This window comes from Aulostomus chinensis, chromosome 19 (assembly GCF_037954235.1).
Source record: "Aulostomus chinensis isolate RoL2024-O1b breed Wild chromosome 19, RoL_Achi_v1.0, whole genome shotgun sequence".
Lineage (NCBI taxonomy): Eukaryota > Metazoa > Chordata > Actinopteri > Syngnathiformes > Aulostomidae > Aulostomus > Aulostomus chinensis.
In genome coordinates this window covers 4,908,952-4,936,714 of record NC_141338.1, presented here as the reverse complement: position 1 = coordinate 4,936,714, position 27,763 = coordinate 4,908,952, and the positions used below count along the sequence as shown (strand labels likewise).

The 27,763-nt window shown below is 42.9% G+C and overlaps 1 protein-coding gene across 11 annotated transcripts in view; it reads left to right on the top strand.

Annotated features, from left to right (window-relative positions):
• dab2ipb (DAB2 interacting protein b) overlaps positions 1–27,763 on the top strand; it is a 171,502-nt gene that overhangs the window by 104,861 nt on the left and 38,878 nt on the right. For 9 of the 11 annotated variants that reach the window (XM_086186535.1, XM_086186541.1, XM_086186537.1 and 6 more), the window contains one exon: positions 25,622–25,775. In XM_086186535.1, coding sequence (XP_086042661.1) covers positions 25,622–25,775 — 154 coding nt within the window. Of the gene's footprint in view, positions 1–889; positions 1,199–1,317; positions 1,375–11,232; positions 11,376–25,621; positions 25,776–27,763 lie in introns of those variants that run through there. The other 2 variants (XM_086186546.1, XM_086186545.1) reach the window with 2 other exon arrangements.

Sequence of the window (27,763 nt, the reverse complement as noted above, 5' to 3'; positions counted from 1 at the left end):
GAAACACTTGGCCAGCTGCAAGCCACACAGTCACTCGTGATTTGGTAATTTTAGACCCAACAATGTGGCTCTGTTGAGAATGGATGTGAATGCGGGACTCAGTAATACACCCCTCTACCACACCCTATTGTATGAGAATTTGTGCATTAATGGAACTGGTGTGCGTGTGTGTGTGTGTGTCCAGGAGAATAAGGGGTAATGGTGATGTCATTTATGATGACATCATTGCAGACAACATGCAGGGCGCAGAGATTAGTGGCTAAAGCTCTTGTGAAATAGCTCTCCACAGCTGCTTTATCTGTGTGTCCTGCTCTGGCCTTTATCCCCTTGTGCCAGCTCTGCCAGTGTGTAAGCTCTAGAAATAGCCTCATTCTCACCCCGCATCTCTTCTGCCAATCTACCAATCCCAGTTCAAATTGAGCGTGGCACAACCCTCCCACTCACATTCCAGTCTCTCTACTACCAAACCTTTGGCTGGCCCTGTCGGTTAAGTCTTTCTGCCAAGCTGAGCTCTCTCCTCATGTATTTTTCTGCCTGAGCCCCAGCGTGAGTGCCCCAGCTGAGCCTCCCACCCTCTGGGCTGGCTGGCGACACCGCCGCCCACCCCGTCCCTAACAACAGCAGTGGCAGTAGAAGCAGTGGTGGCTGACAGGGAAATCAGCTCACCTCGCACCAGAGTTGACAGGACAAAGAGCACGCACCCACACACTCCAACTGGAGACACACACACACACAAGGGGGGCAGGGCCAAGCTGGGCTGCACCATGCGCACGCACACACACACACACACACACACCCACACACTCACACACACATGATCCCCCACACACCATATGCAGGCTCCTCCCTGCGCAAGGAGACGGAGATGGGAGGTGCAGTCAATCACTGACAGAGAAAGGGAGAGGTTTAGCTAGTAAGACAGAGAGACAGCAGAGGACAAAAGGGGACATATCGTCATCGGTCCCCAATCAAAGTCACCATTAAGTTCATTCATGTTAAGTGAAAGACAACAGAGGATGACAAGAGTCCCGATTCCAGAAACAAGACAGGAAGTAGGGCATGCTGTATACAGGAGAGAAAGGAGGAGAGGGAGCGAGAGAGGGAGCATTGTAGCGCTCATTCTCCACCCCTTGCCTTAAAGCAGCAGCGGGAGGAAAGAGAGAAGGAGTCAGGCAGAGAAGGAGGAAGAGAACCACAAGTAAGGAAGAGAGGCAAGCAACAGTGGCAGGGGGAGAAAAAATGGAGCTTTGAAAGCACCAATACCCTCATCCATCCCTGCTGTTCTTTTTTTCCCCCTCTTCTCTTTTTCTGGCTCAGCCTCGGTTTCTCTCTCTGCCTGCCTTCGATTGTTCTGTGGAATTCTGACAATGCCTGGTGAGTGTTATCCTGCTTTTCACATGTCACTCGTTGTCCTTTGTGTGTTGGGTTCATGCAGCAGGAGATGATTGTGAATTTGCATGTAGAGGATGTGAGACTGTTTACACTCCTCTGCTTTTGTGTGCTGTCCAGCGGCGCTGTCCTCATCTCTGTCAGTGACAATGCAAGGGAGGCTTCTCTCCTGAGCACTCACTACAACCTCCTGCGTACATCCAGGATACTCACTGGTTATTATATAATTGCCTTTAACTCCCATTGGGCTTTCATGCAGAGCTGTGTTTGATGTTAAACACCAGAGACAAGAAGGCAAAGACGGGGCTTGGATTGTCAGTGCTGCTGACTATACCCTAAATGTAGCAACACCACACAAAGCTGGCCTGTGTGACGGAGGGCAGCCAGCTAACACAAATCAGATGACTTGGCCGAGCTGTGGCTTATTTGGACTGACATTCTCAGGCCAAGTCGTACGTTTGAGTCTGGTAACTGTTTGGAAGGGCAAGAGTCTCAGAGAGCAACGACTCCTTTCTCCATAGAAATATTGTCTTGCAAGGTTACTCTTGCTTGTTAGTCATTTCACTCAAGCATTGGGGGATGGACCACTTAGTTGCTTTACTCTGATATTCCTTGGTTACAGTGTAATTCTGTAAACTTTTTTTTTTTTTGATGAATACAAAGTCCTTTTTAGTCATAAACTGTCTGTGTTCAAATTTTCTGTGACTTCAGCCTCAGAAATTATTTCACAATTTCAACATTTAAGTCAATTTTCAGTCGAGCCTAAGAATGAATTTTAGAAAAAAAACAACAACAATAACTTAAACCTGATTTTAGGCTGAAATAAAATTGGGATTAAACCTAAAAGCCAGCCTATACCTTCGCCAAGGCAATAACACATCATCCATGCTCTCGGAGACAAGACCTCAGTTAACCACTATGTTTAATGGATGTAGTGGTTCCTCCCTGGCCCGTGTCACACCCCTCCACCAAGTTTGTCGAAAATCAGAGACAGTTTTTACGTAATTCTGTCAGATAAACAAACAGCAGGGATTATGTAACCTCTTTGGGGAAGACAATTAGACACCCAATGACAAGTGGAATGCTTAACCGGAGGGCGCTTTGAGATCATATACATCAGTCAAGGCGATGTGACATCAGCAGATATGACATCATCATTTCTAGATTTAAACCGATCGTCCCTCAACATGAATTTGATCAGCGAAGCAGAATTTTATCCCTATCCCTCCACGAGTGTGTGAGCTATCATGCTAACAGTCAGACCGCTGATCACATCCCAGAGTCAACAGTACTGTTTTGCAGACGATGATAAAAACTTAAGCAGAACATCCTGACATGAAATAAAAACCTAATATCAGTACAAGTTTCACGTCAGGATGTCCCACTTGAATTGGTCAGGCCTGCAGTACACCCAACCTGTTATGTTGCAGCGTAGCAACGTCTAATAGCTGTAAGATGCTAATCGTGACGCTACACTGCTGGCTCTGGTAATTGTGTGAGTAACTTTTTAGCTGCATGGCCCTACAATACTTAATTTTTGTGTCTCCATTAACTTGGACCACTGTCAGTGTCTTGGCACTGGGGAAGAATCAATTAACTGGACGAAAAATGTTCAGAGCAGTCGAGCCCTGAGAGCCGGTTGCTATCAGACTTTCCTCCAGTTGACCTTTTTAGTCACAAACAAGTCAGCCTGCGGTGCCCCTGTTGAATGGTGGAGTTAAATTTGTAGACTCGTAAGACAAATGTTCAGCCTGACAGAGCTGTACATTCCTCCTATCTGTCTAGAAATATATTGTTTTGTTTCATTAACTGCCACAACGATGCTTCCCTGCCTGCGCTCTTCAACCTAAAGCGTTAATATGGAATGTGTGCAGAATGCCTCTAGGCCATTTTGGGACAGATAAGTCAGACTTGAACTGCATTATATTATTCTGTCAGAGCAAAATTTGATTTCAGCCGGAACGATGTTTCCAGTTTTAGTCAGACTAATGAGAAATAACCCCACATCTTGTAAACATTCTGACATTATTTGAAGTGGGTCCGCATGTCAGCCCAGCCCAGCGGTTTCTTCTACGTACTCTCCCAGTCACTGTTTGGTCACACCCACCTCTCACAGCAGTAAGGTGGGTTGCAAGGTCCAAGTTAGGTTTCAGCACTGCTGGCAGTGCACTAATTATGTACAGAGTCATCAGGATGATGATTCAAGAGTACAGGAAGATAAAAGCCATCCAGTACAGGAAGGGAGATTTTCGTAATGTGTTTGTAGAAAACAGAGCACAGTACAGCGGTGAAGCAAACATATTTTCCTCAGAGGCAGCTTCATGGGAGAAAGCCATATTTGGTTTAGCAAACAAATAGTTTGATGGTTTTTCGTACTTGTTTACTGCGGTATGGAGATTGGTTTCAGTGTGAGAGCTCAGCTGGTGCTCTTCTTGATTGTAGCCTCCTGTTGAGCCCTCCAGAACAAAGCAGAGCTCGACGTCTCCATGTTATGCTACTGACATTTGTGTTGGTCTGTATTTGTATGCAGAAACAGTGATTCTTTTTTTTTTCTATCCTGGAGGGGAGGATGCTCGCATGCATGAGAATACAATTGTATGCACATTAATATACAATAAGTGCACAATCTGTGTACATACATGCATTTTCAGCTGTGCTTTTTTCGATGAGAGCCTGCTAACCAATCACCTCGAGCAGGTATGACAGAGTGACAAATGCAGCTGGAGGTCATTATCGCAGACTTGGGTATTCAAGTGGAGCTGGAGGGAGAAATGGCTTAGAGCGAATGCAAGATGGAGAAACAGCACGAGAAGGTAAATAAGTGACTGCAAGGGAGAGCTGAGCGTATGCAGTTGTTTATGCTCCAATATGTTGTGCACTAGTTCATTCTGGATGACTAAACCTGTTATGCAATATTCATTCACCTTCCAGGATGTTGCTCTTTCTCACATTTACATAATGTACTAAATTCATATTATAGAAATTCATATATATATATATATATATATATATATATATATATATATGTGGGTGTGAGTGTGTGTGTGCACGCGTGTGTGTAATAATCAAACAAGTAATATTGCACAAAAAGGAGAGGAATCCACTTCTCTTTCCCATCTCTTTGTGTCATTCTGTGCTCTGTCTCCATGTAATTACTCTGTCATAGATCATCTCTCTGATGTACATTGATTTACTGAGAGCTGATGAAGTGGAGCAGAGCATTTGATCAGACACATGTAGAGAAGAGGGCCAGTGCCGCAACCGGGGGGGGGGGGGGGGGGTACTCGAGTCTGGGGTCAAGAGGTCGGAACCACCGGCGGTTTGGAAAGCGGAATGGAAAAACAGCCACAGTTTAACACTCAATCAGCAAGACTTAAACGTGAAAGAAATAAAAAAAAAAGAAACCATCTAAGCTCACATCAGTTTGAGGAGATTGCGTATACATATGTGTCATATTTGTAACAGGGTTAGTTGCAAAAATAGTTGCAAAAGGAAGTTGTCTATTTATTTATTTGATTAGTTTTGGTCTGTCAGCAGGATTTGGGTGTATCATAGCTGAAGGAAGAACCCATTACAATTGGGACCGATTAGTCACAGCAGCAACAGGAAATGACCTCTTAGACTGAGATGTGTTTCATGTAGAAGGTTGATCAGATCCAGCGTGACTGTGGTCAGATCTGAACTTGATGATGAGGGACTGTAATGTGATCTGCCTTGTGAAACAACGTTACCATGGTGACCCAGCCAAATTTGGCATTTCCAAAAAACAAAAAAACAACAAAAAAACAAAAACAGGAAACTGTTGCAACTGGAGGCCACGTGGTCAGATCTTTCCCAAATGTCACGGTAGATGCATTTAAGTCATAGTGCCACCTAGTGGTTACAGGAAGTAACTCAAATGTAACAAACATTTGATTAACATCAAGATTAAATTATGAGGTCTTTAAACGATGCTCCGTATCATCCATCCATCCATTCATTGTCTTCCGCTTATTCCTGTTAAGGGTCACGGGGGGACTGGAGCCTATCTCAGCGGCTACGGGCGAGAGGCAGGGTTCACCCTGGACAGGTCGCCAGTCCATCGCAGGGCCAACACATATAGACAGACAACCATTCACACTCACAGTCATTCAGTTTAGAGTATCAATAGCCTAGTCCCCAATTGCATGTCTTTGGACTGTGGGAGGAAGCTGGAGTACCAAAGAGAACCCACACAGGAACGGGGAGAACATGGAGACTCTACAAAGAAAGATCCTGTGCCCGAGCCGGGACTCAAACCCGGAACCTTCTTGCTGTGAGGCGACAGCGCTGACCACTGCACCACCGTGCCGCCCTGTACAGTAACACGATATAAAGTAAATGTGTGCTTATTAGCGCCACCCAGGGGATGCAGGAAGTAATGTTTGCCTGCTCCCTCAAGCCACAAATCAAACTATCATCAGTATTTTTACCTCCCACCGTTCCACTCTATGGAACTCTTCATTTTGGCATGAGTGAGTGTGCGAGGGCCCAAATACTACAGTGCCAGGGGCCAAAACTGCTCCTGGCACAAAGTGTGAGAAACCTGTTTTGACCACCTCCTCCAAAGATGTGTTGTTTTCCATGTCGTCCGTCTGTCAGCAGGATTACGCCAAAACTCTGCTGCCAGTTTTCACCAAACAGGCTGGAGTGGTGTTGCATAGTCCAAGTAAGCACATATTAGATTGTGGGGCAGATGTGTTTGTCTCAAAGAAAAACGCCATCATTTTTACATTGGGCTTGACTGACTACTTGCAGACAGTTCTTATTTTTAATGTAATTTCTTGGAAGAAGCAGTCTGCATAGCCATCTAGCTGGTTTTACCCTTTCAGAAAGCTTTATTTAAACCCACAAATTACACTCAAGCATTCAGAATTTACGTATTTACAGAAGATTATGGACATTCTATGACGGACAAAGACACATTTAGGTTGGTTGTACTCAAATCTGAAAATGATTTAATAGGCCACATTGAATTGCAACCAAAGCTCGAGAGAATGCATGTCTCACACCAGGATGTCTAATTTCCTCGGGCTCGCATTCAATGAATTCAATGGTTTGAAAATTGTGATGTGCATCAGCAAATTGAAGGTTAGAACATGGCAGTTTCAGTTCACCATGGTGAAAGGAAGCTGGTTGAAGTAAGTTGTGTGAGACATTCAGTAGCATTATGATGGAGCTCCTCAACCCTGCCTGCCTTGGGAGGAGATGAAAGAGGAGCATATGCTCATGATGGGGCGGCGAGCGTTGTCAATAATTGAATCAGTCATTTGCGCTCTCCTGCCCTGAAGGCGGTTGCACAGAGTCAATAGGAACAACAGGAGAGAAGAGCTCTCAAGCAGCAGTCCTCCATCTCTTCTTCTGTCCAGCCCCTTTCATACTTGATTACTCTATCTTTATGTCTCTCTTTAACACAAACGCTGGAGAGCTGATGTCACTGGCTGGTCTGTGTGCCTGTCAAACGTCAAAAAGTCTTAGAAAATTAAAAAAAACAAAACATCAGAGCGTAGAGGGACGAATGGAGGCTCTGTGTTTCTTTCCACGGCTTCTGACTTCCTCCTCAGACACTTAGGTGGAGATGGAGAGATGCTGTTGATGGATCCAGTGGATCTTTTAACATCTACTTAGCAAATATTGACCGATGGTGCACTAAATCTTATTGATCCAGTGATTCCATGACAGCGTTTGGACATTACAATCACTTAGTGATTTTTGTTTCTCACGGAAGAAAATAACGGGAGGGAGTGGTGTGTTTGTGTGCTAGCCTGTTCGATTTGAGGGCCGTTTGTGTAAAACAGTAAATTATACTGCTATGATTTACTTGTGTCCTGCTATGTTATTCAAGTGTTTTAATGTTGTTGAATAATACCAGTCTTTGGATTTGTCAAAGCATTTTATTGCATTTATAATTTAAAAAACACAACCTCTTAATCTAAGGGTGATCGGAAGCAGCCTATTGGTGGGTCCATCTAATAATCTGATACGTTCACAGTAAACATCTGGTTGTAAATTGGAATCTGGTCTATTGTGGTTTCGGAGCACGTTAAATCAAGTCAAGTCCCTCGCTTATTCTTCACTTCCAGGCCAGGCTGTGTGCAATACCCTACTGCATAACAATTATGGTGTTAAATTCCTCCTTATTTCAGTAATATTGATTATCTATTTGAGTGACAGAAGAGTTCATTTGAGCTGCTCTCCATTACCCTTCCCTCTATCATCATCCACTCTTCCACCATGTCTCACCATCTCTCCATCCACCACCCACAGACTTGTGGAAGCTTGCCCGGAATGTGCTCTATCCTCTGGTTTCCTTTACCTCTGTGCAGGCAGGTGGTGCTCTACTAAACAGGTTAGTGGTTAGCAGAGGAATCACGTCTCAGAGGCCAGGGCTCTCTGGGACGGCGTGCAGACAGTCAGCTGAGACAGCCCCATCACTCGCACCCTCCTCCCTGACCCCGTCCTGTTGCTGTCTGTTAAAGTACACTTGTCTGTGACCTTGCAGATAACCACCCACACACTCCTTGGCACAATTTGACACGAATATTTCTCACAGAATCACACGAGTACAAATGCATTTGCTGTGTGTGTATTACATTACGGTATATGCAGCTGTTACATGTGTTTTGGGAGGATGAAAAAAAAAAAAAAAGCATGCAAATTGTTCCGTTTGAGATTTTGATCTAAGATTCAAAACAAACTTCAGTCAAATTTCAGTCCGGGTTCATTTTGCGACACATCTGTATTTACCGGTGGTTGTGGCAAGTACCTCCTCTCCAGCCTCACGTCAGCAGCTCCAATCTGAATTTATACAGCAGATGACAGGAGTCTGCAGTGCACAGTGAAAGGAGTCGGTTGCCTTGGGAAGATGAAGTTGCAGCCAGTCACCTGCTGCTCCTCATCTAACAGCTCACCGTGGCTGCTGCTTCTTTCCCATTTCAAACAGATCTGATGTCGAAAAAAAAATACAGAAAGTGACTGCAGTCTTTTTTTTTTTTCGGGGGAAAGACAGTCAGTGCTCAGCTCACTGACAGACACCGCCAGTTAAGTGCTTTTAATGTGAAAATGAAGTAGGAAATGGTTGATTTAGCAGTAATAATTGTTGGCAATGACTGCGTATGCAAGGGCTTAACAGGCCATAGGCTCAGTCACAGAGCAGGAGTTTAAAGGCGCAGATTTTGATGAAATATTTTCGTGTTATTGCATTCTGACTGTGTCTCAGAAGCCTGATCTATTAATTAGAGGGTTACTGGTTCAATCCTTGACACCTCCAGAGGCTGTGGCAATGTGTCCTTGAGCAATGTACTGAAGCCTTAAAAGCTCTTGATGAATGTGAGTGTGAATAAGTGGAACGATGTTATATAAATAGAGCCTATTTACCATTTAAGATCAGACTTTGGTTTAGGATCAGTCCAGAAGAAATGTAGCATCTTATAAAGCCATGGGAGGATGTGTGTGTGTGTGTGTGTGTGTGTGTGTGTGTGTGTGTGTGTGTGTGTGTGTGTGTGTGTGTGTTTGTGTGTGTGTGTTCACATATACATACAGAATGTAAATGTGCAACCACAGACCACAGAGTACCATTGTTCACAATACCGCTTATACCCATGAATAATGTAGATTTTCAGATATTCCTCTGCACTCCTGCTGTAGATTACAAACAGCCTCCTACCACAGCTGGAATATCCTCTCCCACATTAAATTATTTTGGAATAGTCGCACTCTAAACAACCCTATGCAGAAAAGATATTATCACCACCCAGAGGAATAAGGAAATCCCCCTCACTGCTTCGTTGGGCTTTGCCTCAGCTTTGTAGTTAACCTTTAACCAGCCATTTTCCAAAACAGCAAGTCGTACAGGTCTGTTTACCACTGATAAGAGCAAGCAACTCTAATCCACTGCATCGACGGGAAGAAGTACTCCAAATGTTCTCCAGTTTCACCTCTCAAATTGTTTAGGCGCTGACGAACCAGCCCACCTATCCGGTGCAAATTCTACAGTTTATTCCAATGTTTGGGTACACAACTGCTCCTGCTGCTGGCCTTCAGTGTCATTTCTCCAGTCTATCAAGGGACTTTGAACTCTGATAATCCGCATATCCAGGAAGCATTTTTAATTGAAAGAAATGCTGAGACTGATGCATTAAACTGGACTTGTTTCCAAGTAAACATGTCAAAGGAGTTGACTGGCTGTCACCGAGTGGGTTTGGGTTTCACTGGAGCTCAAACATCTTTCTGAACTGATGTGTTTCCTTCGAGCATGTCTCAACTGTGACATCAGTCTTCCTTCACAAGGTCGGCAGCTCTGTGAAAACAACCACACGATACATCTGCTAGTTTGCCTCCTCCTGCCTAAACCTGGCTAGCCTCATTTTCCCTCCCTCTCTCTCACTCCTTCTTTCCCGTGTTTGCTATCCTCCTCACTTGCCCCCCCCCTTTTTTTTTTTTTTTCCCCGGAGCTCTCTAGCCAAGGACCCAACATTTTCCCACAGTGAGTGCTGCTGAAGGCTGAGCCATTGTTTCCCGCTACAGGGAAACAGAGGAGGGAGGAGGGGGCAAGCTGACTTCCTGGATGCCAACTCAGGGTCTGTGTCAGGGAGAAAAAGCAGGAGAGACAGTTGTGATGATGACAGAACAACTGTGTAGCCCAGCAACTTACTTCGCCTTCAGTTACACACATTTAGCAAAACCTCTCAGATAGTAAATAACTTAAGTCATGGAATATTTCGCTGCCCTTCTATTAGGAAAGAGATGGCGGGGGTCAGCTGTCCTGACCGTGGCACATTTTACATCTCGATCTAGATCATTTAAATTACTGTGCAAATACAAACTATACGCTCTGATTCAGAATATGAACATTTATCATCGAAATCTGTCCAAAAATTCCTTCCTAGCCACCTAAAATAGGTCTATACCATCTCTAAGAATTTAATTTTTTATCCTTTTAATTAAAATACAGGGCCACAATAGATTTAATCTTAATATTCTCCCATTTGTCTAAGCTATTAGGAGCACCTACTGGGAGGTCTCACCCAGGAGTGCCCTGGTCGATGTGCTTCACTGGCGTTTGCTGTCTGATATCAAGTTCTGTGTTGAGTTCAAGAAACTTCAGGCTCTTTGGATGCAGCGTAACAATCATTTATTGTGCATTGTGTAAAGTCCATTTGCAATGATAAATCAAAACACACAACTCAGCCTGCCAACTTTTCGTTGGGGTCACAAACCACATGGCGACAACGACAACAATGCTATCCAAGCCCCAGATAATGAATGCAACAACACCTTTGGCTCCTGCATCAAATGTTGCATCATTCATGGTTCCAAGATGATTTCTAGAAGCCCCATTGTTCTTTTTTCAACAGTTTCACAAGGACTCAAGGAGGAATTCAATTCAAATCATTTATGACATATCCAGAAAAATAGTTATAAATTGCCAATGGCCTGGAGTAGTCTATAGGATCCAGGATCTAATATTTCCTCCTGATAAACCCCTGAAGTGGAACACTTATTCCTTGTAATATTACCTGACTATTACCTATAAGAGAGGAGGAAAACTGCTCCTATAAATACTCATTTTTTAGCTCTTCTCACCTATTTTTTTTACCATCTTTATTTCGCCCTTCAAAAGTCAGCATGACTTTCTGAGGTTCTGCATCACTACATCAGAATAAACTATAATGTTCCAGCAATGTTCTGCCGCACCAGAGTAGACGCAGGCTCCTCCTGAATAGCAGCGCTGTCTTTTTAAATGGTATGTAGAGAGGGGTGTGTTAGTAGCAACAGACATCCTTTGGGAGTGGTGTGGTGTAACTTAGGGGGCAGAGACTCCAGCCTTGTTCCCAGAGAATCAAAAATAGTCGGGAAAACACAGACCAGCCGCTTTTGAGGAATGCTATCCAAAGAGAAGTTGAAGCATTTTGGAGATCCAGCTTGGAGGGATTCTGCTGGACCATGTTTCACATATTCAGCAGATCGTAAGTCTAATTAAGTTTTAATAGATCATTCGTGGGGCATGCTTGTTGCTGTGGATGGTTTTAGCTCTGCTGCATGCTGTGGTTTATGGAAGCCACTGTCTTTGTGTCCTGGAGCTTCACGTTAACTTTTTTTTTTTTCTCGACATAAAATGCCACGAAGTAGATTCTGTGTGAGAATTATGAACATAAAGAAAGGTCAGGATAGTTAGGAGGAAAAGTGCAGTACAGCTGGAATAGTGGCAGGAAGGTGCTGGGAGACAAACAAGACACGTTTAAACTTGATCATGAGAAATATTCAGTGCCAGAGGCTTGAACCTCTCCGCTCTAAAAGTGGAAATAAGATCTTGAAATTGAAAGAACACCGTAGAATTTAGAAGCAATTATGTGCTAAAGCTACTTCACCTGTCTCTGTCTGGAAATATGAAACTAGGAAAGCTAAAGAACAACGCTTCATTTTCAAAGTTCATAGGCTAGATATGGGTTTTTTGCAATTAGAGTTCTGCCATGTTGCGTGGGAAGAAATTCTCTGCCCTCCTTTTTCTCCTTATGAACTTGAATGTTTGCCTGTTCCTTTGTCCAATGCCACGGGGGTGTTTGAATATTCAGGTCAAGAAGTGGAAAACACACTTCCTCTACTCTTCTGCACATGTAGTTATCAGTTCCCTAAGTGCAGTTGTGCAATAGTTCAAGAGACAAAGCTTTCTTTCTTTTAATTATTGCATATATTTTGCTCAATTTGTGCCCACTAAAGATGAAGAATGATAATTACGCATTCCTCAGTCCTGTCTTTGCCTTGCATTGACTCCACGAGTAAAGTAATGTAAGTCTGCACAGATGCACACTCCATTTCCACGACCATAGCGAGTATTGTCAGCCTCATGGTCACAGCTGACTCATACTCACTGATATGTGACTGTCTTGGCCTTAATAGTCTATTATTGTCTCTGCGGTTAAAGCATCCTTACATTTCTGCTGCTGATGTAATTAAACGACAATACGCTTGTGAAAACATGCGCTGAGGGTTGGAAACAGGGATGGGGTGGGAATTAACTCAGCATAATACAATATTTTTATGATGATATCGTATGAATGCACACGTGCAAAGCACTGATACTTTATTACATAATAACATTCAGAGGACGACAGCCATCATGTTTTTTTTGACGGTGTTGGCCATTGTGTTTATCACATGTGCCAATATTAGTATTTTGATGCAAATAAAAAGTGCGATCAGCAAAGTTTTGTTTCAGGGATGTGATTTCCAGTTGATTAAAGAATGAAATTAGAAAAAAAAATCGCAATATATTGCAATACTTTAATGGTAATACTGCACAATATTATCAAAGCATGAGCTATCAGGATCCTCTGGTGATCCCCACCCATACTTAGAAATATGATTCCACAGTAAATCATAGCATTTCCTAGCGTCATTGGCTCTTGTCTGGATTTTCTTTCTAGCCGTGAGGTGGCAGTGCGAACCACTGCACCGCTGTGGCGCCCACTTCAGGTACTTTCATTATTCTATCAAAGAGCTAGATTCAAAGATGTTTCCTTTGTTGTGAAAGCTGTTTCCTATTTTTAGTGAATCATGCCTGACCTGCCAGTCAAGGCTGTTTTCGGCAGTGTCAAGATTATGTCAGGGAAGATTCCTGTCCTTGTAGTGTGGAAGAATTGGTTATTTCACTAGGTTTTAAATGTCAGGGTAATGATGGTAAGGGGCAAGAAAGTAGCTCCTCTCGTTTCGTTTTTTTGTAATTGGATATGGGAATAAAATCAGCTGTATAAATTGAATTTCGCTTAAAAGTATTTGTAACTTTAGTAAAAAGCTATCTACATCCAAACCTTGAGGGGGCAAAACATTACTCGAAAGTCAGGGTGTCGACAACCGTCTGATGAGAAAGGGGCAAATGCTAACTGAAGGCTATCAGGAAGTTTATACAGGTATCTTACTCTAAAGAGGGAAGGAGGCAGGTATCTGTGGTGTCGATGGAGTGGGAGGTGGATCGGTGCAGCGTCAGCAAAAAAAAGCCTTCATTGCACCGGTCCGTTACGTCGAAGATGAAGCTGAGCCAGCGAGTCAAGCTCTCGGTTTATATTCCATCCCTCACCTGTGTCATGAGTAGTGACATAAAGAAGGAGATCGCAGATACAAGCAGTCGAAATGAGTTTTCTGTGCTGGGCTGCTGGCAGGCTTGGGCGGTGTCTAATTTTTCATATCCTCATATTTCCTTACATTTCCCCGTGTCCAAGGTACTGTTGGGATGCAGTAATCGCCAGAAGTAAAAATCACAAACATTATTTTGGGCCTTCAAGTAAAAATTCATTCAAGAATCTAAGTGACTTTGAGAGGAGGGACCCAGACCTTCAGTGATAGTTACTTAATTCTTGCTTTTAGGACTCAAGCCAACAAAACTATGAGGTTGAGCCTTTATGTAGTGTCTGATATGCAAGTAGTGTACATACAAATCTGAATAATGGTGTATTATATATATCTGAATAATTGATTATTGTTGAGATTGCAACATATATAGTTCTCTGTTCATGCAAAAACGGCAACAAATAAATTCTGATTGAGCTGTGGTAGGAGGAGTGTTACAGGTAAATGACATTTCAGTGAGATCACTTATTCATGATGTCATATATGTTTCATTATTTTCAAACATTTTATAAAGGCAAATGTAAAGAATATGTATTCACCTATGAAATATTAACGCGAAACAGTCTCTCGAGTGGATGGGTCTTAATTGCAAGCGGTGGAAACTGACAGATCCCATCTGGCAAGCATAGTGATTCTGATGACGTCATCATATTCCTAACCCCATAAACATACCTCAATCACACCATTTATTTTCATGTCATAAAAGAAATCTTTACCTTTAAACATTGATTCATAAGAAGTATAAGAAGAAACTCCTGTCCTCATGGCTCGTACGGCTGTTTGGGTGGGAGGACTTGTCGGTTTAATCAGCTGCAGTGACCTTTAGTCCTCCGCCCCTCCCATTCCTGGCAGTATCTGGATGAGAGCGATGTTACTCCGTTGGGAATACCACACGTGTGTGAGTGTGTGGGCAGTAGGTGAACTGCGCTGACATCCTCAGACGAGGCTGAATCACCCGAACAATACTGTGCATTCTAATCAAGCCGTTTTCGAGCAACGATGTGACATAGTCTTTTGTTGCAGTTCTCAATAAACCAATCAGATCGCATTCATTGTGTCATCCCAGAGGGCTGATAGTCATTAGTCTGACCTTAGCTGCTATGTTAATACCCAGTCATTAGTGTGACCTTTGACCTCATTAGACTGTTTTTGTTGTGACATTTGGCCGTTTGTGAACAGAGCTATAGACAAATAGTCACACGGTGTTAAAAGTCTCTTCTACCCTTGAAGCTATACAGCTGTGATGAGTCATTTGGCTCTCAGAAAAGTCTGGAAGAGAAAAAGGATGTAGAACTTGTGTCACATCCTGCAGAGCTTGACACACACGGTTATGAGACCGAAAGCGATATTTCAGCCCAAAAAAAGAGTTATTTGCCTTCCAGTGACTCACTGTTAGGTGTCTGGAGCTCACGGAGGTGCTCCCTGTATGAACTCTTGGTGACTCCAGAATTCAAAAAATGCTAGCCACTTTTGTAAAGCTTGAAGCAAATGGATGAAAACGGTGAAACTGCCCAGAAGTGTGCATTTACAAACTGCCAAGCACATCATCCATTATAATCCAAGGCTTCCTATCAAGCCGCACAATCAATACTCCACAATTTGACCTTAAACATAATGAAACACTACACTATGAGTGGGACCGATCTCAACTGAATGTGTCAAGTTTTTTTGTTTTTTTTTTTAACCCTCATTCACATTTCTGCCAAACCAGTCTACTAGTTTGTTTTTACCTCAAATAAAAGTAATGGTTTTTTTTTTATTATTATTTTCATGCACACTTCTGGATAAAGAAGACTTGGCTTATACTAGAGAGAGTTTGTAGCAGATGTTTTGGACAGTGTTTAGTCATCTGTCTCCATTAGCTTCTAGCTAAATATATTTGTCTAGTGTTTACTCAATCACAGAGAAGTGTACGAGGTGAAATAATGACTTCCTGAGTTAAAAGCAACCAACAGTGAGTACTTGAAAGACAACTCACTCTCCCTGGGTGAGATATTGCGCTAACGATTACAATGATTATCACATATGTTCAGATATAAGTAATGTAATGTTGACAGCCCATGCAGCTCATCGCAGGTAATCGACAAGTATATGTTGCAGCTGCTAGTGTGATCATCTGTGTCCGTTGGTTATATTCACGGCCAGCTGTTCTGCTCTCTTTCACTCAGCACATCACTTCAGAGACAAACCCCAGCCGGCCTGCACCACAGCAGCTTTTCACTGCTCCATATTGATCTCCTGCAGTGAGCGTCCTAGCAGATGTTACATTGAATTACCTACCAGCCTAGCAGGGAAGCTGCATTCTCACTGTAATCAAGCTGTGTGTGTGTGTGTGTGTTTGTGTGTGTGTGTGTGTGTGTGTGTGTGTGTGTGTGTCTGTGTGTCTGTGTGTGTCTGTGTGTGTGAGAGTGACCAGACAGCCTGGCTCGGGTGGCTGTGTTAGCTCTTCCAACAGTTGTTCTCCAACCACCTGATCTCAGTTCCCAGCCAGCGTTTCCCACAATGTTTGCCAGTGCTCAGAGTCAGGCATCCCTGTAGACTCCTAAAAAAGAAGCCTGGAGGAGCTGAACATTTAGGAAGTCCTAAATGCTAAAGCTCCCTCCTGTCCTGTGTGTGTGTGTGTGTGTGTGTCTGTCTGTCTTGTTTGCCGTGAGGGAAGTGTTTGTATGTGTGTCATTCTTGTCTTAAAAGCTTCCTTCCTCTCTGTAAATGAAAGGCTGCCTTTGTGTGATGGATTCCATCTATACTTGGGGCTAATGCTTGCTCCCATCTATAGGTCTTCTTTACAAAAGTAGCCACACCATAGCTTGGGTTTTATTCCCTCTTGTGTGGTGCAGTGATGCCCAGGGCAGTGTCTGCCTATCCTCTCTCCTGAGTAATCTCTCTTTTGTCTTGGGTGCATTAGACCGCTGGCGCTGGAAGAACCGAGCCGCCGACCAGCACAGGTGGTGCAAAGTACCAATGTTCCAGATATGGATCAATCTGACTTGACTGTGCCCACTCATCTGTGTTACCCTTCTGTTTAAATGTACATTTTCTAGTTTTACTGATATCGCTTTTCGTTCAGCACAGCCAATCAGGACTCATAGAGGTCACACGCGGACGAGCAGAAAGGGGTTTTTGATTGTCAACCTAGATGTGATGTGTGGAAAATTTCTTTTAAGGGTTATTGGCACAGGGAACAGCAGCAGGGACATCACATTAGCTGCTGCAGCTCTAACCCCCTCCCCCCCCCTTCATTTCAACCTGTCTCAGTCTCCAGAGATCTCTCTTTCTCTGCAGTGCCTCTGACTTTGACAGTGAGTGAGGTTTGCTCTGCTCTGCTGTTGACTGGATTGCCACCCTGATTGGTGTTTGGGCTCTAAAGCCTGCAGGCGCATGTCAGGTTTTCAGCTCATGCATCCACTGTTCTGCACCAGCAGCAGCTGACAGGATCCCCCTCATCTCTTTCACTTGCCCCTTCTTGACTACCCCTCTCGCCGTCTCTTACAGAAGGCCAGATGTCAGACGTTTTGTTGTTGGTATTCTCACCCCACTCATCACCCACCTGTTCTCTCCAGCACTGTAGGAGTTCATTCCCATTCAGTCTTCGTGCTGTGAAAAATATTGCCCAATAATTTGTATCATAAACCGCATAATTGTGAGCCTGGTGCCAGAGGTTCTGCTATTCGCAGCTGTCTTTCTGGCAACCAAACAGAGTGTTTTTAACAAGATGTTGAGACATTTGCAGACATTTGTACTGTAACCCTAACCAGTGGTTTTGGTGCGGAACACCTTGTTTTACCATAAGGACATCAGTAGTTGTTAGAAACCCCAGTGATCACAGATGTGTTTGCAAAGCTCCTGCTGTTTGTTTTTGATCCACAGTTGGCCTCGAGTACATTGAAAAAAATTTAAAACTTTGGCACTGACAGGTTTTTTTTCTATCCCTGGAGTTATCGATGGACTCTTCCATGCAGAAATTCCACGTCGATGTGTATAAAACAGACAATAATCGCCTCTCACCCCAGACTATCAGCATGCGGTTAACACTCCATGAATTATATAATAACCAACACCAGGCGTCTGTGTGTGGAAACGATGCCGAAGACTAACCAGACGGTAACCACAACTTAGTCTCTATTATCTCCAAATATTGCATTTTCCACTAAGAATAAAAGGGACCTCCAGCGTTCACTCTGAAGTTCTCAGTATGCATTAGAACACTGGACCTGCATGTTCCTGGACATTTGTAGGATTATGTGCCAAAATGGAGGTAGGTGATATCATATGAATGCTGCAGGAGATCACGTGGGCCGGTGGCTGTCAACAGAAGGCACAAAGAACTCTCACTCACTTGCTTCTTCATGAGCTTCACCTGTGCAATATTTCTTTATGAAATCTGCCTTTATGAAGCCTGTGATTTTTCAGTTTTGTTAACTCTTAGAAAGGTTCTTGATGGTAACTATAGAGCTGGTAGTGCGTGGTGGTGTGTTTGCTGTAGGCAGCTATGATGAGAGGTGCATGGATATAACACCTCTGACCTGAATATTGTTAATTTTCTGAAAACAGAATTGAATTGTACAGGTAGTGTATGTTCTTTTTCACCTGATGAAGACAAAAAACAATCTTTCCAAAAATAAAAAAAGCAAACCACTACTACCTACTTGGATCAAACGTGTGTTCAGGCTCATGATGAGTGAGTCCTGCACAGTGTGACCGACATGAGTTGTTTTCATCATGGCCTGTGGTCCAGTTTCCACTGAGTCAGCGCCAAAGCAGTGGAAATAATGGACACTTAATTGTGTGAAGCTTGATGCATGAATAATGGCTTATTTGTCCAGTTGCCTGCCTCTGCAGTGCATGTGTTCCATCATGAAGCCTGAACAATCACTGTGAGCTTGTGCGCGCAGTATGTGCTTTGCCGTTAACAGGGATGTGTTGCGCTTTGATGTTGGAGTTAGTGCCCCAAGTGCTTCTGAGTGGTTGAAGATGCCGGCTGGCTAGAGAGCGCACGATACAAGCCAGCTGTTAGGAGAGCACAACGGGGACCAATTCGCTGGAAACTTTGCAACCACGGCCTCATTACAAAACACTTGTCTAGCCACTGCACCGCAGTTGTTTACAAATCATCTCATTCGACTTCATACCTACTTGTTGCAGAACCCATGTTCAAGAAGCACTGTTTCATTTTCCGTCTCCGTTGTGTATCTCTAAACACACCTGCAAAGCTTTGACTACTTTAACCTGCAAGGGACGCATAGAATTTGTTGGCTTTTATTGCTATTGATGGAACACAAAACCTGGCTGAACTTGGTGGTTTCTGTGTCCGGTGCAATGTTGTGACGTGTTCTGTGACGTCATTCAGTCAGTGCCTGCCACGCTGCAGTGCGCCTACCCTGTTTTTACCACGTCCATGACATTGAACATGATGCCCAACACAAAAACAAACCTGAACATACGCGGGTATGAACACACCCAAAAATAGAGTAACCAGTGTGTACCTAAGACAGTACAAATACTTGTCACTGGGGGTACACTGTTTTGAAAGTACTCCTCAGTTCACTTTTCACCCTTCCTCGAAGTCAGAACATTCACTTCTGCCCTCTTGAAGAACAATATTGTACCTCTGAGGTAACAGACATCCATTTGAGGCAACGCTCTTCAAAAGTTTAGCTGAAAGTACGGATCTGTTCCTGTCTCGTGCCTTCATTTTTGAGAATGTGCAGTAAAAAGGAATTCCTGCTGTTTCACAACCTCCTTTTTTTTTTTTTTTGTTAGTTTGAATCAAATTCCTCAATCACACTCGGATGCACATCAGAGCAACTGTTGTAGGTACGGTGCAAATGAAAGCTACCATGGTGGGTTCATGACAAGAATGGATTCCAAACTCGATCCAACCCAGCTAACAGGAGAACTCAAGTTTCAGCAAAATGCCTCGTGTACACACTTGTGCTTTGCATTTTTTGATGTGTTAGAGAACACAAGAAAGAAGTGGAACAGATGTGCAGAACACAAGATGTTATTAGTGTATTTACAGCTTTGCTTCAGCCACAGACACATCTGACCAACATACCGTGTGGTTTATACTGACGGATTTTAGTTTGCTTGGATTTTCCAGTGTGAAAACCAATTGAACCAAGAGGAAAACACTCCACGGTCGGATTTAGTCCAGACCAAAGACGCGACTGGAGTGAAAAGGCTCAAATACAGTCATGGTATTCTTGCTTGAACTCCAGCTTACATTGTTGAAATTTTTTGATAAATACACTCCTACAAATTTCACGCTTTATTTTAAAATCTAGCGTCCGTCATCTTGAAAGTTCATCACATCCTTCTCATCTCATCAAACTATTCTAAGATCCCTCATGCATTATAAGTAAGTTTACACATTTATCATGTTTCTCTAGTCATTATTCAGATTTCCCCTGTTTAGAAATCATATTGATTACCTCCACCCAGGAAGCCTCTTTAACACTTGGACTTTTTCTACTTCAGCAGGTGATTTTGACTTGACTCTTAATGATTTTGCCTCCACAGTACTCAGACTAGGTTCAAATCTGTGAGCACACCGATGTTTCTTCTTTGTGTGCCTTGCTGTTGTTGATAAGCCCTCTGGAACTCCTCGTGGCTCATGTCCATCGTATGTTTACGCGTGTTTAATCAAAAGTTAACGAGTAATTACAGCGCCAGCCTGCATGTGGAAAGCATATTGATTGTTTCTGGCCTAAAGGCACATTGAAATGCTGTGCTAACACAGTGCAGGGCTGTAACTACAGGAAACACACGAGGAGTTCATTGCGCCACTTCAGTGGAGCATTGTCAACTGGAGGTCTCGCTTGAGAAAAGTACGTTTTGTTTTAAGTTCTGTCCAAATCTTTGGTCATTAGGCCCGTTTGGTATTGTGTTTATTACAGTAATAAGAGTTGAAGCCCGACACAAAGAGGGTATTAAAGTGCAAGATTAGCAGCACTTCACATGGACTTTAATGGGCTGTTGTTGTAGTACATGTGATTGTAGTGAAACAACACGTGCTATTGTTGCAACCCAGTAGGACGTAGTGTTTCAAAGCTCTGTTATTCAGATTTGCAGTGCATTAATTCAGCCAATTTTCAGCTATTAGTCCAAACATAGTCCCTTGTGGTGCAGCCAGCTTGCTAGAAACCCAGCGTGTCAGAAGTCTGAGTGCTCTGATGACTGTCTGGGCTCCAGGTTTCAGACTCTATCTGATCCTGGACAAGTTATCAGATTAATTCTTTTTACAGGATACAGAAACAAGGTTCACTGGCTACAGCCCAGACACACTCGGTATCCATTTCTCTGCTCTGGCCGTCTCATACTTAGTCCTAACTGAGTTTCTATTGAACCCGAGCAGGGCAAAGCGTGTCTCATTCTCAGACTTTTCTCAGACAGTATTTGGCCTAATGCACTAGTAGAGCTCCCAAAACACTGAAGTCACTTGGCAGTTGGTTTTTGAGTGATGAAATATGAAATTTATGCGTAAAAACTGAAGGTAACCTCGCAAAACACTGAAGAATAGCTCCTCTTCTATAGCTGTGTTGCAGAATATGGCCCTCACCACCAGTTGTTTTCACTGCTCATCCCTGCTTATTTTAGACAATTTAGACAAATCACACAGCCACTGTTTCAATCCTTCTCTTTCCATTTTTTTTTGTATCTTATATGTTAAACCTTTGTGTAAAAAAATGAGCTTAAAAGGCTGACAAATTAGTGAAATTGCAAACAAAACAAAACAACAAAAACCATATTTGCCTGAGGTGGATATAATAATATCATAAAGACTGAAACACTGTGGACAGAACCAGCTTTGTGACCCTTTGCACTACAAGTGGATCAGCTAAAACACATTCAGTTAAAACAGAAATGACACAAACACAGACAAATTGCTATGTAAAATATTTGCATAAATATACCTAAAGGAAACATGTAAGAAAAATTCACTTATTTCGCCAGCGTTGGCTAAGAGTGTCATTCCTGTGACAGCGCAGGAAATATCTGCTTCAACTCGTTATCCTTCTGTTACAGTAGAAATCCAGCAGCCTTGTCCTGGCACAATTAATGTCAGGGGAAAGTGTGTTCTGTTTGGGAAAGTTGCTTGTATTGGTTGTCTGTCTTTACAACTGTTAACAGGAATAACGGACTGCCTTTTATTTTTGGATCCAAACATTCATCAAAACGTGTCATTTTCGGGTTGCTACTGGCCTTCTAGCTCTGAGTTTGTTGTTTTATGTAACGAAGGAAACGGCAGCACACAAACAGTGAGGGAAATCTGACTGAAATTATCACCCAATTGCAAGCTCATAGCCACAATATTGTTTTGGTAAACTAGACTGCAGAATACGAATGCATTCCTTTGACTGTATACACCCACACACACGTATAGTCCTTTGTATCTTTATGCAGATCATTGTGTTGGTGGCTTGACCTTTTCAACTGAGTATTTTCTCTAGGAAATTGTAAATCTTAACCCGTGTGTAGAAAGCCCCGCGTGTTTCTGATGCGTGTGTGTCTTTTGCGTAGCATCTGAAATATTTAGGTTGCCTGAAGTTCAGAAGAGGAACAGGGACAGATTGCTCGGTGGCCAAGAAGGGAGAAAAACAAAACAGAGCAGTATAAGAAGAAGTTTGGAGACCAGAGAGTCCAAAGGTATTCACCTAACATAAACTAGACTCCCCATCTCAGGCAAACACAGAAGGAGAGGATAAGAGAGAAATGGAAGCAGCGAGTATTGGAGGACAAAGAAGGACATTTGCTGAGAATAGAAGGTGTTGGGGGAAGGGAGACGGGATGTGAGGAGACCAGGACAGCAGGGCCCTGCTTGTAATTCTACTTGTTATTTGCTGTGGCCGACATGAACAGTGTGTCAAACTTGGTGATTTAGAAGTTATGAGCAGATTTCACACACCAGACAGTCTTCCATTGTCGTCAATACAAAGTGTCTCACAATAGGCTGTGAGTTGCACATTACAGTAAAACTTAATACAGTGCCCTACAGATGATAGGCAGCGTTATTATTATTACTCATCAGTTCACCATTTCCACTGACACTAATGTTCTTATAATATAGTATGATAGAAGGAGAGATCGTAATAGAAGAATAAAATATGCTCATTTTTACTCCTCCAGACCTTGTCCTCTAATGTACAACCCCTGAAGATCTGCTCCTCTTCCAGTCTGCTAGCAAGGGAATGATGCTGGCTGTTAGATGAGGAGCAGAAAAGTGTGGGCCGTTTAGTGCTTCGTGCTTCTGATAGCATTGCTTGCATTGTCGCAATATTTAAACGCATTTTAAGAAACGCCAAAGACTCCTGGGGGACGGATGTGTGTCACTTGACACCTGCTCCATCTGTGGCTGGATCTCACGTCACCGCTTCACATGCACATATTCATGTTCATCATGTTTGACTGCTCTATGTGTTGATTGTAACCGGCGGGAGGCAGCTTGAGCTTGATGTCTAGTCACCGTGGATACTACGCAGTAGCCTAGGCATGTGACCTTTGCCAAAGATGAGCGTTTATGCTTTGTGCTGATGTGCATTTGCACCATCGAAGCAACGGCTGGCGGTGGGGTTTCTACACTACCACCTGGAGTTTCTCTCTGCATTTTTTAGGATGGCTGCTCAAATAAAAGATCTGATAAAATAGCTTTAGGCTTCACACTAATAAATGCTGAAGCAAAAGTTACATTTACTGAAAGAAAGATAATGCTGACAGAAATTAGAAATGAGCAGGTGGTAATTCTTAGGAGGAAATGTGAACGTATTAGCCGGACCAGTCGTAGCTGCTTCTGCATCGATGCAACTCATCCTTAGGTTTCCGGGGGCGTGCACGTTGGGCTATGGAATAGGCTACATTATGAGGTATGTGACTGTGCAGACTTTTGCAATAAACTGATGTTTTGGGTTATGAAATAAGTATGAATTAAGCATTAGTCTGCTCAAAATTCAAAAGACAAGAACCAAACAGCATGGATGAGTGCATCTTAAATGTGGTCACACCTGTATTTAGACTGAAGTAGGTTTTAGTCTCTGGAGTCTAAAAGCTGACTGCAGCCACACGTGTGGAAGTGTGTTGCGTTCTTTTCTGCCAAACTCCTTTTATACTGCTGCTCGCTCCTGCCAGTCATCATGTAGGTTCAGAGGATTGTTGACTATAGTTCAGATTAAATCCCCCTGCTTCTAACCCCTCTAGAGAGCCTCTGCTTTCTCTCCTCTCCACTCATTTGACTGGCTCTTTTTTCTGCCCGGTACCCAGTCGGCCAATCAAAAAGCAGAGCTAGGTGCATAAACACCTCCTCTGCAGCTGTGAGTAGGAGATGAGCTGCTCTAACTGGATTCAGAGCTGTCCATGAGGTCCTGGCACATATGTTTTTATATTGTTTTGCTTTCATTCAGATGATGAAATGTGCGTGTATGTGTGCATAACAGATAAAAAATCCTTGGACAGAGGATTTGACAACAAAGCTTTCTGACCATACAAAGGGCTGCATTCTTTTCCTAATCTTTCATTACAGCTGCTGCATTTTTTTTCCCCCCCTGGAATGCTCTTCCTTCAGTCCACGGAGGAGACGTACAGTACTCACTCACAGTCTCACACACATTCACAGGATTAGTGTGTACGACGAGTAATTGACCCTCTGTCTTCTTTGTCCTGCCTGTGTCAGGGGGTAATGTTGTGTTGCTGCTTACATCCCCCAATAGCATGTTTAGCTTTTCATCCTCTTATCATTGAGAGGCTGATTGGACGACGGGAAAGGTTAATGGAAACGCATCGGCACCGAGGGCTGGTGTGTGATTTAAGAGGTCTTGCTTTTAGTTTGTACCATTCAGCTGGTTATTGAAGAGGAAAAAAATGGAGGACAAAAGCTAAATACTAGGCTGGTATAGTGAAGATCACACAGGAACAAACATTTCCTGGTGACAGCCGCTCCACCCCAAGAATGATAGCTAGGACAATAATTGTAAATACATGGTTTTAAATATTATTTTCATTCATGTAAATAAACAAAAGATAAAAATACTGACAGCCAATCAAAAGAGGAAAGGAAGACGCGCTCGGTGATCATGTTTTCAAACCACTGCGCTGTCGTCTTCCTCACCCTGGAGTTGAGTCTTAAGCCCATCCGTAGTAAACTGACAATGCAAGCATCATTCAGTTGATGCTCGTGATGAGAAAAAAAATTCTAAAAGATTAAAATGCAAAGGAGTCACGCTGGTCGTCCACACCAGTTGATAAGATTTGACACACATGCAAAGCAGTTTTTTCCCAGTGCTGAGTGGCAGGAAACTCTTTTTAGGGGGTCCATCTTAAGAAATCAGTGTATTAAAGGCTCATATAATGTAACATGAGGTTCCTGATGACATATTACCCGAGACACCCTGATGCTGGCTAGAGAAGCAGTCACACAGACTGATACCTGAGGTGATGCAACTGGAGCGCGCACCATCACTTTTAACTAAACCTTATGTTCTTACGTGTTAATGAAAGTGTTTTCTCCTAAAATCACGGCTGATATCAAACACTGAAAGCAGATGAAAGGGCTTCCCTTTCTCTTCTCGGGTTAAATTGTCTAAGAATGAGGCCTCGTGTCTGTTTTTTCAGAATATCGAACACTTTGGGAGGTACTCAGCTAAGTGGATATCAAGCAGCTTACTGTTGTTGAGCATTATCACGATGGGGGAATTGTCTAATCCCACCCATTAATGATAATCAATGATAATAATCGCTTCATATTTCTTCCTCTCCTTGGGTTTGCAGCTCATAAAACATTTCTCTTTTCTTCTTCCATTCATTGATGTTTAAACTATTAAATGAGAAGTCACAAAGCATCCATTAACAAGTGAGCGTAGAAGTGGATGCACGAACATGTGCTGATACAGTGTGAAAGCTTGTCATGCTGAGGACTTACTAGAGGCAAGTCGAGCATCCTCTCATCCCCGTCATCCTCACACTTCCTTCCCTCACACGCACTATGAGCACTTGCTAATGCGCGCAGGGCATATGCTTCCTCTCTCTCACTTCTTCTACTCCACTTCTTCTGCAGGGTGACTCAGTTCTCCTCTCTTCCTCTCTCCATCTCAACTCTTAGATCTCATCTGATGCCAAGGCTGAAGGAGTCTCGCTCCCATGAGTCATTGCTCAGTCCCAGCAGCGCTGTGGAAGCCCTGGACTTAAGTATGGAGGACGAGGTTATCATCAAGCCTGTTCACAGCAGCATCCTCGGGCAGGACTACTGCTTTGAGGTGAGGATAAACACACACCCATGTGGTACATGCAGACACAATTATGCTTGCTGTGTCCTCCACAGTATTACTGAGGATCTCCACTGAGCCCTGCTTTATTAACGTGTCCACACACAGCAATACATCTAGTGTTGCTATAGAGTTGCAAAAAAAGTAGGAGATGTGTCAGGCTCCCCAGGTTCAGTTAGTAATTTAGGATAATTTGTTAGCCAAGCGGCATTTGGAGGACTTCCAAGGCTTGGGTGTGCAGAAATCTCAGGAGGCTCTATCCAAGGTGCATTTTTGAAAGAAACATCCACTATTAGCCTACTATTTTTATCCTGAGAGATATTGGCAAAGGCTTCAATAACTAAATGTCATGTGAAAGGTTGAGGGAAGCTCTGAAAATCCAATGAATGCTTCCTAGCCAACGTCTCTGTCTGTATAGAATGCCGCAGGGATGATGTATTTTTATAGGACAGCTGGGTAGTTAGCAACCCCATGGGTTCCCTCGGTCAGAAACCACTGGGTTTTTACATCGGGTTATGGATTATTTCTCTGTGGCAAGCAAAAGGTTATCCTCGTTTAGTTCACCACGATAATCTTCACAAATGTACACCATTTATATGATTTTTGGAAGCATAACTGCAATCATTTTAAATACTAAATTACAGTTAACAACCACCACTGATGCATGACTTCAAAGCACCGCAACCAGCTTCATACTTCTCCTGTTTTCAGCATTATGAGGTTCACATATCCATGAAAACCTCTGTGGTCTCATTTAGCCACCTGCCATGCCATGGCAAGACACATACATAGCGTTGAAATTACATACTTCGTTCCCTGGTTGAGACCAAAACCGAGTCCTAAGGAGAAAGCCCTGTTTCATGTTTGTACGCTCAGCTAATGAGGCTAAAATTAAACGTTCGAGATTACACTTTGCAGAAGCCTGAACCGTTTGGCAGCTAAAGTAAAAAATAAAAAAAAGTTTTGGAATCATCTCCATGTATGCGTTTAGGTCCAAGTTGGATCACCAAAGGATTTTGAATTTTCCACTTCATCCTTGCTTGACTGGCAGGGCAGTGGCAGACGCCACATTTCCACATACGTTTTCCTGAAGTCTTTAATTCCCTAGAAAATATAGAGCATGCCCCCCTGTTTATTTAGCCCGTTAGCTTGTTTTTGCTAGCACGCTGTCCACAATCTATTTGAAATCCTTGGCAAAAACGAGAACTATTTCATCGTACACAAACAATTTCTGGATTTAAGATGAATGGAGGAGAGGAGCTCTGCCAATACATCGGAGATCCCAGAGTTTCTGGAAGGCTGTCGCACAGTCTGTCATTCTTTTCCCTGATTTAAAAAAAAAAAAAAAATTCAAAGATGTTTAAACGATTATTTTGAATAATTTTAAAAGCATGATTGATTATTAAAGCAGTTAGTTGCTGAATAATGTGGTGGACTTTTTAAAACTGAACTGGAGAGTCCAAGTTTATGTCATTGTGCTTGAGCGTGGCAGTTATTTCCCTTTGATATATTAAGGTCATGTTCAAAGTCACCCTGAACTGACAAAAAAAAAACCAACAACTTATCATTACAACTTACAATTACAACTTATAATTTTATATTTTTCATTAAACACATTAAAACTGTTGACATCAACAATAAACCAACCCTTTGTGTCGTTTGATTATCCAGGACATTCCCGCGTCTCTATGTTGACAACACTGATTTTCATTAAAAATGTACAAGTGAATTAACATATTTGCAAGACACTGGCTCTTTGTCACAAAACCCTGATTATGTGCCAATTACAGACAAAGATCTGATGAAACCAGCATCTTTTATTAAAGAAAAAAACTGCAGTACTCCAGCTGGCACTGCTCTAATTGTAGAAAACTAATGGAAGTACTATGATTAATTTGTTATGTCTCTGGTTGTATGAGAACTGATGCAACAGTGTGATCATCAGCGGTCTTGTGGTAATTCCCAACACATTAAGGAAG